The sequence below is a fragment of the Apiospora kogelbergensis genome, assembly GCF_038363985.1.
Source record: "Apiospora kogelbergensis strain CBS 113332 chromosome Unknown utg000008l_segment0_segment0, whole genome shotgun sequence".
In the NCBI taxonomy this organism is placed as follows: domain Eukaryota; kingdom Fungi; phylum Ascomycota; class Sordariomycetes; order Amphisphaeriales; family Apiosporaceae; genus Apiospora; species Apiospora kogelbergensis.
The window spans coordinates 1,663,336-1,681,768 of NW_027117425.1; the positions used below are offsets into that span (position 1 = coordinate 1,663,336).

The 18,433-nt window shown below is 52.5% G+C and overlaps 6 protein-coding genes across 6 annotated transcripts; 3 read left to right on the forward strand and 3 right to left on the reverse strand.

Annotated features, from left to right (window-relative positions):
• Nucleotides 1-169: 169 nt before the first annotated feature.
• Nucleotides 170-1,919, reverse strand: PG998_012501 (inner membrane magnesium transporter MRS2; the record flags this gene model as incomplete). Its single annotated transcript, XM_066879317.1, has 3 exons — nt 170-575; nt 639-1,267; nt 1,338-1,919. 3 exons carry the CDS (start codon nt 1,917-1,919, stop codon nt 170-172), a joined length of 1,617 nt encoding a protein of 538 aa, XP_066725701.1.
• Nucleotides 1,920-2,632: 713 nt separating this feature from the next.
• Nucleotides 2,633-3,736, forward strand: PG998_012502 (uncharacterized protein; the record flags this gene model as incomplete). The annotated part of the gene is made up of 2 exons (XM_066879318.1): nt 2,633-3,037; nt 3,098-3,736. The coding sequence occupies 2 exons, from the start codon at nt 2,633-2,635 to the stop codon at nt 3,734-3,736; spliced, it is 1,044 nt and encodes a 347-aa protein (XP_066725702.1).
• Nucleotides 3,737-4,465: 729 nt separating this feature from the next.
• On the reverse strand, nt 4,466-8,407 carry PG998_012503 (uncharacterized protein; the record flags this gene model as incomplete). The annotated part of the gene is made up of 6 exons (XM_066879319.1): nt 4,466-4,769; nt 4,826-5,099; nt 5,173-5,676; nt 5,731-7,240; nt 7,503-7,754; nt 8,093-8,407. The coding sequence occupies 6 exons, from the start codon at nt 8,405-8,407 to the stop codon at nt 4,466-4,468; spliced, it is 3,159 nt and encodes a 1,052-aa protein (XP_066725703.1).
• A 2,611-nt stretch (nt 8,408-11,018) lies between these two features.
• PG998_012504 (uncharacterized protein) lies at nt 11,019-11,594 on the reverse strand (the record flags this gene model as incomplete). Its single annotated transcript, XM_066879320.1, has 3 exons — nt 11,019-11,123; nt 11,186-11,512; nt 11,577-11,594. The coding sequence occupies 3 exons, from the start codon at nt 11,592-11,594 to the stop codon at nt 11,019-11,021; spliced, it is 450 nt and encodes a 149-aa protein (XP_066725704.1).
• A 332-nt stretch (nt 11,595-11,926) lies between these two features.
• PG998_012505 (DEAD/DEAH box RNA helicase) lies at nt 11,927-13,054 on the forward strand (the record flags this gene model as incomplete). The annotated part of the gene is made up of 2 exons (XM_066879321.1): nt 11,927-12,047; nt 12,123-13,054. The coding sequence occupies 2 exons, from the start codon at nt 11,927-11,929 to the stop codon at nt 13,052-13,054; spliced, it is 1,053 nt and encodes a 350-aa protein (XP_066725705.1).
• Nucleotides 13,055-15,112: 2,058 nt separating this feature from the next.
• Nucleotides 15,113-17,212, forward strand: PG998_012506 (uncharacterized protein; the record flags this gene model as incomplete). Its single annotated transcript, XM_066879322.1, has 5 exons — nt 15,113-15,471; nt 15,525-15,718; nt 15,773-16,210; nt 16,266-16,757; nt 16,809-17,212. The coding sequence occupies 5 exons, from the start codon at nt 15,113-15,115 to the stop codon at nt 17,210-17,212; spliced, it is 1,887 nt and encodes a 628-aa protein (XP_066725706.1).
• Nucleotides 17,213-18,433: the final 1,221 nt, after the last annotated feature.

Here is an 18,433-nt window from a genome sequence, read left to right on the forward strand (position 1 = left end):
AAGAGTAGTGACAGTCATGTCTTCTGGGGGTTGAAATATACAGGTGCTCCGCCTCTTCCTGGGGCAGGCGTACTCTATTGGTCTCGACAAGGTCAGCCAGTTAGTTCACTGGTGTGCCAAGTATGGAACGTATACGATAGGAACAGGGCAGTCAGACCACCAGCTCCGCTTACGCTCCCATCCACCATTTCTTCTTGCTGGTCGTATGCTGATTCTTCATCATGTTCATGCGGCGCAGCTTCTCGCGGCTGCGGGGGTCGAGAAGGCCGGCGTGGCCATCGTCCTGGAACCAGTGATAGCCCTGTTCGACGCCGCGGCGGTCAGTGCCCGCCATTTTGACGCGCTGCAGGCTGCGGAGGCGCTTCATGCCGATCACGCAGACCCAGACCGAAAGGATGACGCTAACACCCGTGACGGCGCCAAAGCCCCAGTTGGTCTCCTCGATGAAGTTCTCCAGGTTCATTCCGTACAGGCCCGCGATAAAGGTACCCATGGCCAGACCGAGCGTGCCAACACTAAACTTCAATTCAAGAAGCATGAGAGCGTTTCGATTCGCATCCAAGATGGCGCGGATACTGGCGACCAAGGTTAGCCTGGGTGTGATCTGGTGCTCGAACTGAAAAGGGGCCTCAACTTACATTTCTTCGGTGTTTCTGATGCCAGACACCAAATTACCGGATTCTTGCACGATTTCGTCGCAAAACTTATGGTAGGATTCCAACAACAGCTCGACATCAGTGTGGTCATCAGGTGCTCGGTAGATGTCGTGCGTCTTCTCGGTCAAATACATAGCAGCAAGATCATCATCGGCCTCGAGAAGATCCTCGATAGCATCCCGCACCAACTTGGCCTTCTGCTCAAAGGTGGACACCCGCTTGGATAGAATAAGCAGGATGCGAAGTTTATGGCGATCAATATCATCTTCCAGATCGCTCAGAATTCGAATGACGGGGTCACGGACAGCCTCAAAGTCCGACTCAAGCTCCTGCGTGACGGATTGAAGTACAGCTTCTAGGGCGCGGAACTCGTAAGACAGTCCTCCGCTGGCCGCAGCGGTCTTGTTTTGCAACTTGTGCTGTAGATCGTACATAAAAGCCGACTGGGGGTATGAGCTCTTGGAGCCATATACGTCAAACAGCAATACTCGGTTATGGGTGACAAGCACACGGAGGTGGAGGAGATTCACGAGAATAGCCCTTTCCCGGACCAGGATATGCGGTAGATTGGACGAATCGATCTTGCGTAGATCACGGGGCAATAGTCCAAACTGCATAGAAGATCAGTAGCTGGCCCAAAGCCCGAAAGCTTGAGACTGAATATGTGAGGCGCTTGCTTACCCTTGCGACAAGTTCGCTCTTCTTGAACTCGCTATCCACGAATGCCGCCTCACCATTCGCATCTACCTCTGTGCAGCGCAGGCGAGGCTCGAGAGCAGCCTTGGAGCTGAGTTGCCGGGGCTTATTGAACATGGAATTGTTCTCGCCCTCGCCGTCCGTCTCTGGTATGTCCTCGGGCTTCAGTCCAGAAGCTGGCGCCTTCCTCGGGCCACTTCCCCATAGCTTCCCCTGCCAGTTTTGCTTGCAGGCGGCAGGGTCGGGCTGTTTGTCTGTAGAGCTCCATCGTGTGCCTATTTCCGACTTGAAGAGGGTCGACTGTCTCGGTCGAGGGTTTGGCAGCGCTCGAGGGGTTTGGTTCTGCAGCAGTCGTTCGAGATTGATCAAGCTCGACTGCAGGCGGGGTTCCTCTGGTCCAAGAGAGGCGCAGGCTGTCCTCGAGGGCCTCAGCTGTTTCTTAGCTGCGCAGAAGACCCTGGACGACTCGGGGCCATGGTTCGGGCTGAAGAAACCGAGGTTTGCTGTTTGCAGGCGAAGAAAGCGAAGCAATCCGCGCGACGGCACCGGCAAACCAGCGGCTGCCATCTTGGATACTTGGGAGATGGGCAAGTAGCTGATGCGGTTTATACTATCGCATTGCTGCAGCGGAGCTCGATGTCGTTGGACGTGTCGCGGCGACAAGTGGCATCTGCAAAGCTGGTTATGGCGTCACAGCAGGGGGGGGTGGTTACCATTCTCATAGAAAATTTCCAGAAAGTCACCGGCATAATAGCCAATCTGCCAATCTGCCAATCTGCCAATCAACCTGCCAATCAATCACAACCCCCAATCCTTCACTGAATGACGGATAAGGCAAGCGCTAAGAACCCACCCACGACGCACGGCCCTTTCCAGCACATGGCAAGCCACCAGCCGCGAGAAAAGGTTGACAAAGTCGTCATCCGACGATTCTCCGGCGTGTAAGTCCCTACAGTCCAGCAGTCTAACATCGTGAAAAGGACTTGGGCCGCCTGGTATACGAGGTGGAAGGGCTGTCGTCTGCTATAGCCGCCCCGCGGTATGATATCAGTCCACCAAGACCTCTAGAAGTCAATCTACTTGACACCGGGCGCTGGTCAGCAGGTTGCATGCTTCACAGAAATGTGGCGACTTTGTCTTAAACAAGGAAACCAACTGGCCTCTACCTTAGTTGGGGATCATCCACCAGCTCTCGCCTGACCAAGGAGGCGGCGACATTTGCTCGCTTACTAAGGAAAAATCCGTCATAAAAACAAAGGAAAGAAAGTGAGACAACCAGCATGGAATTGACTCCTATCAGGATACCCGGCAAGCGCCGCAAGAGAGGTGAACCAGCAGCACCCTCCAAAAAGACCAAAAGGAGTGTAACCCGGGACCAGACCATGAAGAAGCAGAAGTCGAAGTCGAAGCCCGCCAAGCCCCTGGCCTCATATCTGGAGAGAGAGTTGCCCCTTGAGATTCTCGAGCGCATCTTCTGGGCAAGCGAGACCGCCAATCTGGCCAAGGCCAGTCCGCGGATAGGTCACATGTTATCTGGCCTTTCCACGCGACGAGCCACCTTTCTCAACGCCTTCGGTCCAACTTGGGATGTTTGGTTTGGATGCTTAAAGTCTGGGCCTGGAGTCAAGAGTTACTACAGTTGGCAAGAGGATTCATCGAGGTTTGGCGGCAGTCCCGAATTTCAGGTGAGCATGAACATCACATCCTACACCAAACTGTCATATTTGCTAACCATGCCAAACCAGTCCGCTCTTCTGGAGTACTCATGGGTCGACGTCTCGTTCATCACAGAATGCTGGGACCTCTGGGTTAAGCGCCACGGAAGGAACCGGTTCTACCAGCATGAGAAGTTGTGGGGAAACCCGGATACGGCCAACAGGCTGGATTGCGGCGGCGGGCCTGACGATTCAAAGGGGAGTACACCCCTATCGGGAATGGCCTATTTCCTCCACGACTACGACTCCTTCGTGGCCAAATCAGCACACGACATGACCTATCTTGGCGACCACACCAGTCTAATAGAAGTGCACTGCGACACGGAGATCCCCGAAAAGTTGTTGACGGGGCCTTGGGACGAGGAATCCGTCAAGAAGCTCTTCTGGTTGGTCCGGGCGGGCGCCCGTCTCTCGGCAACCCAGACGTGGGAGGTGACGCTCGAGGGCTACCACACGGCCTTGGCCGAAGAGACTGAGCCGCCCACGGGCCGCATTAACATCCCCGTCATACGACTGCTCCTCAAACTCGGCGGGGCTGACCATTGGCCCAAGAACGTTCTTTCCAAGGAGCTGGGAGACTTATTCGAGCGGACACGTCGTGTTTCACCCAAAGCAGGTCCGATGTATCAAGCGATTTATAACATGATCGCCTCGAAGTGGGGTCCGTAGCCTGTGTGAATTGCTGGCAACATCCAATATGTACCATTAGGAAATGTACGTCCATTCAAGAATTTCCAAGTGGATGGAGGATGAATTGCGAGCAGTGACGATGCTAGCTATTGGAATTAATACTCTTTCAGAGCGTGGCGTTGGGGCTTCAACATCAGCATGTAAAGAAAGAAAAAAAAAAAAAAAAGCATCGTGCAGAAAGGAGAATCGTCTTCTTGTATGTGTCGTTTCTCGTCTTACATATTTCGAGGGGTATCTCACAACCCAAGATTGGGAGGGATGGATAGATATGTACTATTTTGTGTGCTTCAGATACCCTTCAACTTGTGTCCCAAATGCCGATGAAAATGAGAAGCGGACGATGAAGCGTGCATGCATGCAATATTTCTTTTCCCTTCCCTCTCTGTACTGTCTCTTCTGCCTGCAACCTTATCAATCCTCCCTTCTACAAATAAATATTGAGGATGGTTTTGTATCCGAGTTTCTGTACCGTATCGTTAACCTCACATAACACGCTCGCTCGATGGTTGGAAGAAAATGAAAACCACCATGACAAACAAAAGGAAGGAAAGAATGCTCGTAATCAACGACATGACCCTCGTGGACTGTTATCCAGTACGCCTCCCGCCACGCAGCCAATATACACACTGTATCGTATCGTTAATACGTGGTTCGGAACATGACGGTTTCTACATGGAGGTATTTTAGGTAGGTAGGTGGGTATTACCACTACTCAACCCGGATGATGACTCTCCACCCCAGCGCGCCCGCCTCGCGGATCGCGCAGGCCAGGCAGCCGCGCCTACGCCGGCTGACAATGGCGTTCCAGCCCTTCTCGGCGCAGAGGGCGCGGACCATGACCTCGAGGTCTGAGCCGAACTGTCGCCGGCGTGAAGGGATGCGCATTTTGGACTCAGCCCCGGGCGCGGGAGGGGGTCGATCCTCGAAGCCCTGCGGCCGGCCACAAACGACGACGACGACGACGACGTCGATGCCGAGGTCGCGGTGGTGTTGAGCGGTGGCCTCTCCGTTGCTGACGGGTCGATACCGATACCGTTACCACGGGGAGGGGTTTGCAACCGGAGCGACGGAGATGATCCGGACATGGGCTCGAGCCCGAAGTCGGCCGAGATGGAGCTGACGCGGGACAGGGATGCCATCTCGGGAGACGTCGGCGGCGCGAAACCCGTGACGCAGTCGATTACGAGCACACGCGAGGGCCGCGGCGTAGAAGAGGCCCTCCTTCTGGGTGACGGCTCGATGGGAAGAGCGCCAGTTAGCTCTTCTAGGGTAGCATTTCTTTTCATCAAGAGCTCGGTTAAGTGGATGGATGTGTACGAGTAGAACTTGTGGAGCGGGTGGCCTTGTGGGAACAGAAGTTAGCAGCTGGTTCAAGACTGTACAGCCAGACATAATTCGGAAGTGACATGACATACCAGTAATATAGGCCGAGCTCGACGCCTTGCTGTTCCAGTCGTGGCCCTCAACATCTACCTGTTGTATTGTCGGGCTTGTTGGTGACTTCAGGAGTTTGACGCGGCTTGATGGCACACAAGGATGTGCCGTAACGAAGTAGACATCTTTTGCCAGCGAGAAATCCATGTCTTCACCCTGTTCTAGTAAGTCGTGTGTCATAGTGAACGATGTTGTAGCGGGATAGGTGTGAATTTCAGAGACAGCGCTGAAGTCGGAGAAAGGGGTCATGTCTCTTTCGGTAGTCGGTGTTGAGTGCGCACTATCCACAGGGGCAAGAAGATCAAGGGATCTCAGCTCGATTCGAATATTCGAAGGGGGCGGTTCTGCATAGTGGTTCTCGTGTGGAATAATGAAATCCGCTGGCAGGACATTGGATGGATCAGCGTCGCCAAGCACGTCAGATTCGCGCTCAACAATCGTCTTGCCCCAGAGACGCGCCTTTTTCCCGGTGCGTGTGATGTCGTCTTGATGGTGTCAGCGCCTTGATTCGTAGAGTATGGAATAATGCCAAGACTTACCAGGGATATCCTCGACGTTAACATTAAGCCACCGGTCGCTCATGTTTTCGGGTGTAACGTCCGTACTAATCCAGCCCATACACTCGGCCGCCCCCTGGCCTGCAGCCAAGACACGCCCAACGATACAGGCAGTACTCCAGAAGCTCTTGCCACGATAAATAAACCCGCCACACAAGTTTGACATAGGCCCTAGTTTCGACATGGCATCTTGGTCATTCTCAAGTAGCGTGGACATGAGGAAGTGTGACAAAGCCTCTCCGGGTAGGATAAGTCCAGAGCAGTAGGATTTGGAGAGCCAGCCCGTGGGATGTAACGCTGCTTCCACTTTGCGCCTCCTTGACGGGTTTCTCTGAATCTCTCCACCTTTCTTCTCGCTTGGAAAATATGAAGAACGGTTAGTATCACTCGTGGCCAGGGGCGTGTTGATGGGTGTTGCCCGAGCCATTGCAGGCGCATTGATAGACACCCCGGTGACATATGTTTCGATATCTGGCCAACGTAATTTCCGCGCAAACTGTACCAGACCCTCGACTTGTCTTTCCGTATAACGTCCCTTGATTGCATACAAGTACTCGGGGTGATGCTGCGAAGAGTCGACATAGTGCGAGCCAACATAGTGAGACCCAATATGATCATGTTTGAGCGACATTTTGTTCGTCAGGGTTGTGAGCCAGCCCTTTGGCGTGGAAGCTCCCGAGTGAGGTGCTTCGGTCTTAGTGACCGTGATGTTTTCGAGCCAAGTACGGGCGAGGAGCAACGACCACCTCACAGAAGGATTCGCTTCCTTTTCAAATCGATGGATTTCCGCCATCCTCAGATTGGCTGCCCCAAACTCATCGCCGTCAGTTATGATGTCTAGTCGTATGAGTAACTCGCAAGCCAAGAGCATCTGTATGAGAAGCCAATGTCGCTCTTCGCTTCGGTCCTGATCGTCGACTCCCTCATTGATGGAGGATCCATCCTCGAGCTCGTCGTCCAGTGGGATACCCCACAGAATTTGACCAAGGCGTATCCTCCACTCGACGCGAGAAAAGTCAATCCAGGCATTAGCAGCTGCAAGTATCTTTACCAAGGCATATATCTGGCCCGACAAGCTACATGGATCGTCCCGGTCAACGATCCTAGTTGGCGGGTGCAGAATCTTTGAGAAAAGTTCGTTATGAAGCTCAGTCGGCCGCATAGTCTTGTCCTTGCGATCTGATTGATATCTCTGCTCACATCCGATTAGCTGTTCCATGATTTCAGCTTCATCGAGATTCCGCAGCCCATCTCTTGAATTGATGAGCTGTTGGCGCCGCTCCATGACGACATGAGACTTGGCACCCAGACTGTCGAATCCATACTGCTCATCTTGCAGGGCATCGGCCACGGCCAACTCCAAGGCGGCTTGATAGCCTACAGAGCCCTTTTCGAGCCCCTGCATGCTCAGCATATTTGGACGTTCGCAACATTTCGAGTTGAAATGAGGCCGTCTTTTGCCCGTTGGCGATTTACATGATAATGGGTCCCTCTGGATGATTCGGGGACTCGCAGTGACATTTCCCCATGCGTCGTGCTCTATTTGAGTGTGGTCACTCAAGTCCCGGATGATCAACTCCTCATCCCATGGAAACGCCACCGACGGATGCTTTACCACACGATGTTAGTGATGTTGAGAGAAAGGGGGCGTACGTAAGGGGGCAGCGCGTTCCAGAGCAGTCATACGACAGGAAGGCTCCAGCAAAGGAAAACGAAACATGGATGGTCCGAGACGGGCAGGAAAAGGTGCTTACCGGAGCTCCGGTGCCGAGACCCTGACTACGGGCGAAGTATTGTGGAGCACCCGAGAACAGCTTCTCGATCTCAACGTCGCTCAGCGTGGCCATGATGCGTTTGAGTTTCAGTACCTTGGGGGCGGCTCGCTGTCCATCTGCCTTGTCGACGGTTCCAGGAGGAGGCGGAGAGGGCAGAGGCTTGTTCGGATCAATGGGCGAGCGTGGGGATCTCACGGCAGCTGCTGAAACCGGTGGGGAGCTGTTGGAAGTCTGTGGTTCGGGGGGATGCTTTCGTTAGTGTCAATTCACCGCTATGAGCGGCCCCCTGGATAAAAACAAATTGGGACGAAGGGAAAAGGTCGAGAAGTCCACTATGATGGTCTGATACCGCAATTGACTTCCTAACCAGAAATTGGGACCAATGCAGATATCGTCCGAGGTCATGCGACCACTTGCTCCCCTCACTTGAAGAGTCGGGGGATGATCTACTGCGACTAGTAGCCTCAACTGTAAGTGAGCCGTCAGGTGCAAACGGGGAGCGTGCAGCTGGCAGGCCGACTTGCAAGGGAAGGCATTGTTCCAGGCCGGACTGATGGAACATTACTTACCGACCGTGTGCGCGAAGTCGTCGAGGTCACCATAGCGCTCCGGCGTCTCTGGAGCTTCGCTGGTCGCCCCCTCCGTGATACTGTCGCTCGTCGGATTAATTCCTTCAAGGGCTGCTTTTTGCCGAATGGCTTCAGCTCTGGGCCAGACTCCTGCTCCCGCCCCTGCTCCCGCCCCTGCTCTTGCTCCTGCCCTGGCACGTTGCTGTTGTTGGGTGGCGGGCTGCTCCTGTCGCCGTCGGCTGAGGTCTGTTCTCGCTTGTCGGATTTATTAATAAAGTCGCGTGCCCCACGCTTGAATATAGTGAACGACGGCATCTTCCCTCGATAGCAAAATAAAAAACCCGCCTGATATGATGCCGATCTGCTATTGTTCCATGCTTTTTGGTCGGGTTTCAAAATTGTCCTGAATGATAGACAGTAGAGCACATCAACTATGGTCTCGGCCAAGAAATATATTTGGGAGAATCCCCTAGTCGCACGACCGCAGCTAGAATCCGACGGCGGTTGATGAGGATAGATCCAGAGAAGGGGCAGAATTGGGATCCAGTCAACACCAAGTGCTGGATAGATAGCACAGGTGAGGGAGGCCCAGAAGCACAGATCGACCCAGGAGGAGGACGACGTTAACGATGGGTACCGGCCACTTATTCTCGGGTTTCGACACGCCAGGAAACCCGGTTTATCTCTTCCGCAATAAGTATTGCCAGCACTGGCAGGCTCTATTGACAGCATGCGCATTCTATGAGCTGACTAGCTCGCCTCAAGTAGATGATGCATGCATAGCTTACGGACAGCCGCCAATCTTGCTTCCCCCATCGTCCATACGTGGGCTGAACCAACAGATCTGATACAGCAGCATAGGCGCCGTCGCAAGCCCCCCATGGCAACCCGGAGACGAGCCTACGAGCTTACATTGGAAGAGGTAACGGGTGATCTGGAAGGGCCAGAACAAAACAAGGAAGTAACTTCAGATGCATTTGCTAGGTACAACATGCACGTAGAGTCTTCGGCAAGCAGCCATCTAGCCATCTTGATAGCGACCCGCAGGACGGAACGGATACTCAACTAGCTGCCTGTCTGATTGGTTCTCAGCGGTCAATGTTTCATCATGCGGTTAATTCCCCCTACCCCGGTGCTGGTCGTGGTCAGCCCGACAGACTCCAGGATCGGATCGACAGTACAATAGAGATTAAATATGCCAGCAGCTGTCCCGCCCCGCCAGTGTTGTCACGGTAGATAGTTTCCGAGATGGATGGATTGAAGAAACGTTCTCGTCGGTAACTTCCCGATGCTGTCAAAAAGGGCGCGCCAACGTCAAGCCTTAATAATAATAGAGCCCGTTCAATTGATGGCGGTTTCATTCAGCACAGGACAGGTACATCTTTTGACTGCCTACTTATTCTGGGTATGCCAGTAGTCTATGCATAGACCACGCTGCTGGCTGCCAGCAAAGAACCGGTTTTTTCTTCTTTTGTACTTCTTCGAAGCGAGCAGGCCGTAAGCGCAACGAAGGAATCGGGATTATCTTGGCTACTTCTGCAATGCAACCTGGAACTGTACACGTTGTTGACCCTGTTTTCGGCACTCGCTCGTGTCTCCAGTTCCAGACCCAGGCTGGGTGACTTGTCACACATGCCTACTACTGCCAGTCATTTCGTCAGTGACAGTTATCCGGTAACTTTCATAGATGCACTACATTGCGATTCATGGCTCCCGATGTCCAGGACCACCATCCTGACTCGTCTCGCTGGTCATGTACCTACCAAAAGGTGTGCCCTCCATGACGAGACCACAGATATCGCTCTCGCTCGATTCGTGCAGACGGTTGTCAGCCCTGTTGATGCATTCGGCAATCTCTGTTTCATGTGCTTGCCGACGGATAGGCTGAAATCCCGCCTGCTCCCTGTAATCTCAATGACACAGTCAACGAGCAGTTTGTTAAAACTCATAGTTCTGCTCAGAGGTGGATAGGCTCCATTTAAACGGCTGGTGCTTGACACTTCACTTCGATTACAGTATTAGTATGTTGTATGCGCGGCCCCGGGGCGACCTAATACTAGATCCGGCAGCTACACAATCGTGGACGGTCTAGTCTCGTGTTCGCAGGGAAGCTTACCCATCAGTAAGTTGCCGTCTGTTTTTCTTTCCCCTGGTTCCATTTCGTGCCCTTGTAAACGTCTATTTTGACTGGCGGAGAAAAAGAATTGGTTCAATTTTAAGGGGTGAGAGTTTGTACCTTTCCGGGGACTAACGCATCTAATTCTACGACTTATATCCAAGTGCCATATGGAGGCACTTAGCCGGGAGACCGAGCAACCGCCGGCAGTTTGGGGCGCAAATTCTCTCCTGTCTTGTCTCCATTATGTCTGTTCCCGCATGTGGCTGGGAGGCGAGGCTCAGGTCCAAGGAGCCTTGAGACGACTGCATTGACATCTCTGTATGGCGTCGAGGTTATCCATCGTGCCGCTTTCTGACACAAAGGGCGGTAAGAGACGACTAACTAGAGGACTATACTCTCTCCTTCATCGACAAATAGCCCCTAACTGGTGATTCTGGGACGCAAAGTCCTATTTTCCTGATGCGAGGCATGCTGCAGACTGCTTACTTAGCGTCTGGTGAATTGAAACCATTTTGCAGTGACTCTTTGCGTGACCGCCAAAACTCGATTTTCGATTGCAAGCCGCGCTGTCCATTCCTTCGTATGTGACCGGCGCAGTTTCGGGGTATCAATCTATCAAGTAAACTCCTAACGCCAAGAAAGCCACCAATCTGTCGCGACCTCCTGGAGGTCACCGACTGTAAGAGATATTTAGCCTGTTCGGTAGCATGTCCAAAATCTCCCCCAGACGAGATCTGGGGTTATGGTTATGTGGCAACCCGTTTCTTCGGGTTGGCCTTGTAGCTGCGCCGTCTGGGACCGGTGTCCTCATGCCGGAGGCGTATCGTGGATCACGACCAGGATGTACTTGAGTTCGGGGACTATGACAAGCTCCTGCTTCTTCGTTCGTAGTCGCAGCAATTTCAATTCATCCTAGTAGTGAAGGGGTCAGCTCGTGTTGTCGCAATATTTTGGGCAGTCGGAAACCCCCTTACCTCTGTGTCCATCTCCTGCACCAGGCTTCCAGCCGTGCTTAGGAAGCCCCAAACCATGCTCCCGAGCTCCTGCGCCGCCTGTGTTTCGTTGTCTGCGCCGTCCGAGGTGACTTCGGCGGAGAAAGAGCCGCCGGTAGGTGTCGGCAAGGAGGTCGCAGGGTTGGTGGTGCTATTGGCGGAACGAGCTGGCCTGATGGCCGCTATCTGCCCATTGGTTTTTATTACAGCGCCCGAGGTGCGGTCAAGCATGATCCAGGCTTTCACGCCGGGCTTCTTCGATAACCGTTGGAGAGCATCGGACATTGTATCGGCCGTGGTGGCGGCTGGCTTCAATAGACACAATATCAGTTACACATTCATAGAAGATAGGCGCTGCATAATGAGAACGTACAAGTGATTTATCTGCCATCTTGCCTGGATTTGTAAATGCTCTCTATCTCGCGCAAGACTCGCGAATCAATCGACGTGAGCTGGACTCTCTAATTATCGTTATAGGTGTGTCGAATAGTTGACAAAGGAATCCTACTTGGCCGTATCGCGGGGCTCCCGCACCGCAATCAATTAATCAATGGAGCAAGCTCGAGCCACGCTTCCAGCTGTCGCTCCACACTGGGCACATGCACCTGAAAACTGCCGCGCCTGACCGCTAAAAAGTTAACGGGGATCGACGAAGGGGCATCGGAATTACGACATTGCGCCTGTCCCTCATTGGAAGTGTGTCTTCCAAATGCCGGGATCAAGATGGGATCCAGTAACAGGAAGAAGGCGGAAAAGAAGAAAGACTTCCAGAAGCCCAAGTTGAAGGTCGGCAAGGGCAAAGTCAAGCCCGACAGTTTCACGGATACCAGCTTCAAATCTAAAGGTATATATCATCTTCGTGCTGCAGCCTTTGCGAACTGAAACCCGTCGATTCGATATGCTAATGCCAATGCCTTAGCTATCGTTATCAATAAGCAATTGACTGAAGATGCCCCTGATGCTATCGATCGCTTCAAACACTACTTTTCCCTCGCGGGGTCGAGATCCGACACACAGCGACGAGATGCCTTGGCAAACTTAACCAGTCAGCTGTCAACTACGCCACCATTCAACCCAGTCGGCACACACACACTGCTTAACAAAGTGCTGCCGCTGATGACAGACATTTCGAAGTCCGTACGAAGTCAGCTCTTGAAGCTGTTGCAAGCTCTCCCAGCCGACGAAGTTGCGCCTCATGTCGAAAAGGTTATTCTCTACATCCGTGGTGCCATGACACATATTACGCAAGACATCAAGGACGACGGTCTGAATTATATGGAATGGCTGCTTGACGTCGCAGGAGATAGCGTTGTATCAGGCGCTGGGTGCTGGGTGAAACCGCTGAAGGACTTTACGTCGGTCTTGGGTTGGACGGTGAGGAGCACCGTCCCAACCCCGGGGGAAAGGGGCTGGACATCGGCGCCCCGAACCACGTTCGGCGCCAAGAAGCATGGTCAGGCCTTCCCGCGACAAATGCTGGTACTCTCCAAGTTTCTTGCCCACGGCTTCAAGGCCGAGTCGCCGCGTCCGTGGGTTTCGGAAGATTGGCTTGGAGGTTTCTGTCGTGTTCCCACCAACCCAGACCCTTACGGATATCTGGGCTTGTTCAAGCCGCCACGCGACGAGGACGGAGAGATCTACCGCAACCGTGAGGATAGGCAAGACGTGTTCCACAGGCGCTTTGGCGACGCCATTATCATCGGGGTTGACGCGGCGAAGAAGGAAGGCGGCCAAGCTGGACGAGCTGCCGCAACCCTCGATAAAGTCTTGAGCGAGGGCATGGGTGACTACGAGATCAATCCACGAACTGATGATGACAATGACGGGTTATGGACTGGATACATTATGTAGAACTTCCACCACACATCCCCGTGTAGGACGAACAAGTAAAGTAAAGCCAATACGAACTCCCAACATGAGATTTAGTGAATGGACGAGATGATGAATGATGTCTATTAACTTCTAACCCTTGTTAGTCCATCGTTTCCTGGCCCGCCTCCAAAGTAAACAATGCTGGCCGAATGCTACGTCTACGTTGTATTCCACATATTCCCAAGGATCGGCAGGATAGTGTTACCCGTTCGCAGGCACGAACGATCACTTTGAGTCTCACGTTTGCAGGATACTTACTGCATATAGGCATGCTTTCTTGCATGCGATGGGCCTACTAGAACAACAAAGGGCACCAAGGGACTGACTCTGCACAGCAAAAAGGCAAATCCCCAACCTAGCGAACAACATAATACATGAAGTTCATATGTATTACCCGTAACAATAGTTGCAGTGCATCCAATTTCTTCCGTATATGTAAGGAGATGCCTCACTTAGGTAGGTCTTCAAGACAGGCACTCAATCACAAAGAAGGTCAAGCCCACTAACAACATAGGTATAACAACGGGAAAGATAGGGGGCCTGCATCCAAATAGCGTATGATTTCAGCGGTCCCATTGTGCCTTCCCCCTAAAGTATACCTAAAGGCAAGCACCTTCCATCTGTCTGTCCTAATACGCATCACCACTCGTTTTTCCCAATACCCCCAGCCAACATCATCGCCGACCCCCGGTTTAATGTCGCCGACGCCACCATTGTGTAGAGCACCGGCCCGCTGTTTGTTCACACTATCAAAGGAACCTCCAGGCATCAGACCTGCTGTACACAGGGGGACCAGGGAGTTTCGATTCGCCCACGCCATTTTCTGTAAACCTTGGGTACAAAAACTATCTAGGGTTACTTAAGGAGCCTTCTACTCTTCTTCTCTTTCCCTTCTTTCCTTTCCTCCACACCTTCCTCTCCACGCATCCACTTGAGGATCCTGGATCTTTGCAAGTCTCGCAAAGGTAAGTCAGCACTCTCATAACTATTCATCCTTCGAGCACCCATCATCTTTCCCATCCATCCTTCACATCACTGGAATTCATCTGGTGAAGTGTGTGGTACTGGTTTAGGTTTTATTCAAGGTAAGAAAACATGCTTCGCCATCCAAAGTAAACACCATACCACTTCACCTCTCTTCACTTCACTACTTCACCACATCCCATGTCAAGCGGATTCTCTACGCCAAGGTCAACAAAAACCCATCTCTCTTCTCATACCAAAGAAGTTTGATTGTTGTCTTTTCGTGGTGTGTCTGCTTGTTTTGGGTCGTCATCCAAGTCCTGGGTACTGCTTCTTCCCAAGTCTTCTTCCATCTCTCCATCAACCCAAATATACACTTTCAGACTTGCGTCTTGTGATGTTGCCTTTGGTCGCATCATAACACCAAGATATTTTTTGGGTACTGCCTCTCATCTTCACCAACTCTCTTAATCTACTGGGAGACCTTCAACCTACACACACTTCCTCGTCCAAGGTAAATTCTTTGTTGACGCGGGCTTGTTAGCATCAACAAGTTTTCTGTTACCCCGTACCGTGGACCAGCATCTACTCTTCTTTACTCTTCTTCGTCATTGTTTACATTCAACACCGTCTCCATTTCCCACCATATGTTTGGCCTGGCTAACACATTGAACCAGCTCACAGCAGTGGTCCCTTAGATATCCGTCAACCACTGGCCATCACCAACAATACCTCATCAGGTACCTCACGTAAGTTCAGTGCTAGCGTTGCCTGATTTTTCCTTCTTCTATTTCCCCTCTCACCTCCCCTTATGAATAGTTGCTTGATGTGATCTCATATACTTGAACTTACTTAAGTTGGGGCTTCATATCACTCTATCATATTTTCGAGAGGGGGGAAGGGGGCATGTCTTCCCATCAGCTTAGGTTAAGCCATGCTACCCTGTACCACATCTCACCAAGCCCTTCTCTTCAACCATTCCTCATCGGCATCTTGTCATGGTCTACTCCTTCGTTAACACTGATCCTCTTCTCTTTTCCAGACGCAGCAACAAGTCAATCAACTCTTCCCATCATGTCCTTCAACGAGGACTCGACCAACAATGGCTGGGGCGCCAGTGAGTCCACCAATGACCCCCCTGCAGGTGGCGCCTGGGGTGTCGGCGATATGCAAGATGCCCTCGGCGAGTCTGAGGAGCCCAAGCCTGGCCCCCCTCCCTTGCCCTTCGAGCATCTTGAAGCTCCCAAGCATGAGTGGGTCGAGCCCACTCAGTACAACTACACCGAAGATTCGAGCGTAGAGTGGGATGGCAATGCCCGAGTCTACCACTGGGACGGTGTTGAGGGTGACGTGGGACCTGAGTACCCCGAGCTGGAGGCTCAGATCTTTGGCAAGCCTGAGGACCGCTCCAAGCCAGGCGAGCAATTCGACAAGTAAGTGGTGGTGGATTGCCTAATTCGCTCAAAGCCTCGCTAATAAAAACCAGGATCGCCCAAATCGAGGTCCAGCAGGAGGGTATGACTCGAATCGTCCCTATCAAGACCTTCGAAACTGCTGGCTTGCACCCGATCATGCTGAAGAACGTTCAGTTGTGTGGATACAAGACCCCTACCCCAATCCAGCGTTACTGTCTGCCTGCCATCAAGATGGGACACGACGTCATTGCCATTGCCCAGACCGGTAAGCAACGACTCTGAACATTGTATTATATTCCACTAAACATTTTCCACCCAGGTTCCGGCAAAACCGCCGCTTATCTGCTTCCTATCCTTAACCATCTAATGGGCAAGGCCAAGAAGCTGGCTGCTCCCCGTCCCAGCCCTGAGGATATTCTGGGTGACTACACGCCTGTCCGAGCCGAACCTCTGGTTGTGATTGTTGTTCCCACCCGTGAGCTCGCAATCCAAATCTTCATGGAGGCCCGCAAGTTCTGCTACAGAACTATGCTCCGACCCGGTGTCGCTTACGGCGGTGGTCCTTTGCGCGACCAGATCCACCAGTTGGGTAAAGGATGCGACATCCTCATTGCATCACCTGGACGTCTCATTGATCTCATGGAGCGTCCTAATGTCTTGACCCTTCGTCGAGTCAAGTACATGGTACTCGATGAGGCTGATGAGATGCTTGCATCGGACTGGGAGGAAGAGTTGGACAAGATTCTGAGTGGTGGTGGTAAGTAATCCTCATTCCCAATGATACCCATATTCATTCACTAACACCAAGCCAGAGCAAGAAGAGGGCAACATCAAATACATGCTCTTCTCCGCCACTTTCCCTGCTGCTGTTCGCAACCTTGCCAAGACCCATTTGGCCGAGTCACATGTTCGTATCCGCGTTGGACGCATTGGAAGCACCCATGAGAACATCAAGCAGGACATCATTTGGGTCGATCACACTGCCAAGAGACAGGCCATAGTCGATCTTATCTTCACACTTGAGCCTGGACGCACCATCATTTTCGTCAACAGCAAGCGGGCTGCCGACGAGCTTGATGACCACCTCTTCCAGAAGAAAATGCCGGTCACCTCCATGCATTCCGATCGCACCCAACGTGAGCGCGAGGACGCCATGCGTGCTTTCCGCACTGGCAAGGCTCCTATTTTGGTCACCACTGGTGTTTCTGCCCGTGGCATTGACGTGAAGAACATTCGTCACGTCATCAACTACGACCTGCCCAGTGTTGACCATGGCGGTATCACCGAGTACACTCATCGCATTGGTAAGTAATATGAAATATGGCCGTTGAGTGGTAGTGTGCTAACAATACCAGGTCGTACTGGCCGCATTGGCAACCGCGGTACTGCGTTCTCGTTTTACACCGAGCGTGATGAGCCCTTGGCAGAGCTTCTTGCCTTCACTCTGCTCGAGATGAAGCAGGATGTCCCTGACTTTCTCCAGCAGTATGTCCCTGAGGGCTATGATGCCGATACCAAGAAGCTCAAGTTCGAGCCTGACTCGGACGAGTGTGAGGAGGAGCCCGCTGGCGGCTCTGGCGACGCCTGGGGTGCCTCTGACGATGCTCCTGCAGGTGACAGCTGGGGTGGCGGTGGTGAGCCAAGCGCTGCTGGAGCTAACAACGGTACCTGGGGTGCCTCTGACGACGCTTCTGGAGGCAACACCTTCGGCGGTGGTGGTGACTCTTTTGGAGGTGGTGCCGCTGTTGCTTCTTGGTGAAGGGTGCCTTAGATGGCAAACACTGCACATACAGGGCAACTGGTATGCTAATGAGTCGGCCATACTGAATCGGCGAGACTCGTCGAGATTTCATCGGCGATGCTAAGTTGGCGATGCTGAGTCGTCGTTTTGTCTTTTGGAACAGGATTGCCTTGGTCCCGCTGTTCCTGGTATGGGGAAGAACCTCGAGTCTGATGTGGTTCGTAGTTTTCTCCCGGGGTCTCATGGCGACGCATTACCGGCGAGTTGAGATTCATCGCATAATGCTGCTAAATAGGATGCACATCTTAGATAGAGTGAAATACGATGTTTCGCACCTCTGAGTCAAGGCTTGCACCTACCTGTTTTGTGATTCTTTTTGAATATTCCCTCCTTCATGGAATGCATTGCTACGAGGCGTATCTATACGATTTCGATGCACATTGCTTGTGTAACTTGTGAGCCAGCTTGATCAAATCCTTTTCGCTTGGCCACGAAATTAAATAGTGAGCAGAACCGCAATGGTAGGCATGATTTCCAACACCGGCGTGTGCGGCCTTAACACTTCAGTCATTCTCCAGGCCTGAGACGCCAAGTCGCCTCGACATGAGATGTTAGTCTGACAGGTTGAACGGGTGCACAAATCACGTAAGGATGAGCAGGAGGATTCCCGGGAACTGGGATTATGCAAGGTTCATCACGGAGGACGGACCCGGAGGATGGAGCATGGGACATGGGCTTCCGGTGGTTGTTTGCTACCGACGGGGAGCAGAGTATAAACACGAATCGGAAACCAAGGGGGCTTCTTTTCTCTAGGCGGGATTTGGCTGTTACTGTTGTCCCTTGTCCGCTTCACGCTCGAGAGAAACACACGAGCCCAACCAGAGCGGATGATCGTCAATACCGGTAGACACTTCTCCTAATTCATCTCGCCGCCGCCACCACGACCGGATATGACTCAGGAGCTCCTCTCTATCTGCTAGCCAAAACCGAGATAGATCCGTCTTCTCCGCAGGAAGTGAGCGAGCGAGTAATACGGGCAAACAGGCCAAACCACGGACGGATACGGGCATGAGAATCACCAAGCAATAGTAAGATTTCACTCGCCGGCTTATGTGGCCTCTCCCTGTCTAGCTAATGCCATGGATACTTACTTACTCATCAGTCAGGCGCGCTCGGCACTGGAAGGGTGTTGTCGTCTCGCCCGTCCGAGAGCCGCCGGATGAATAGACTCGGAAAAAG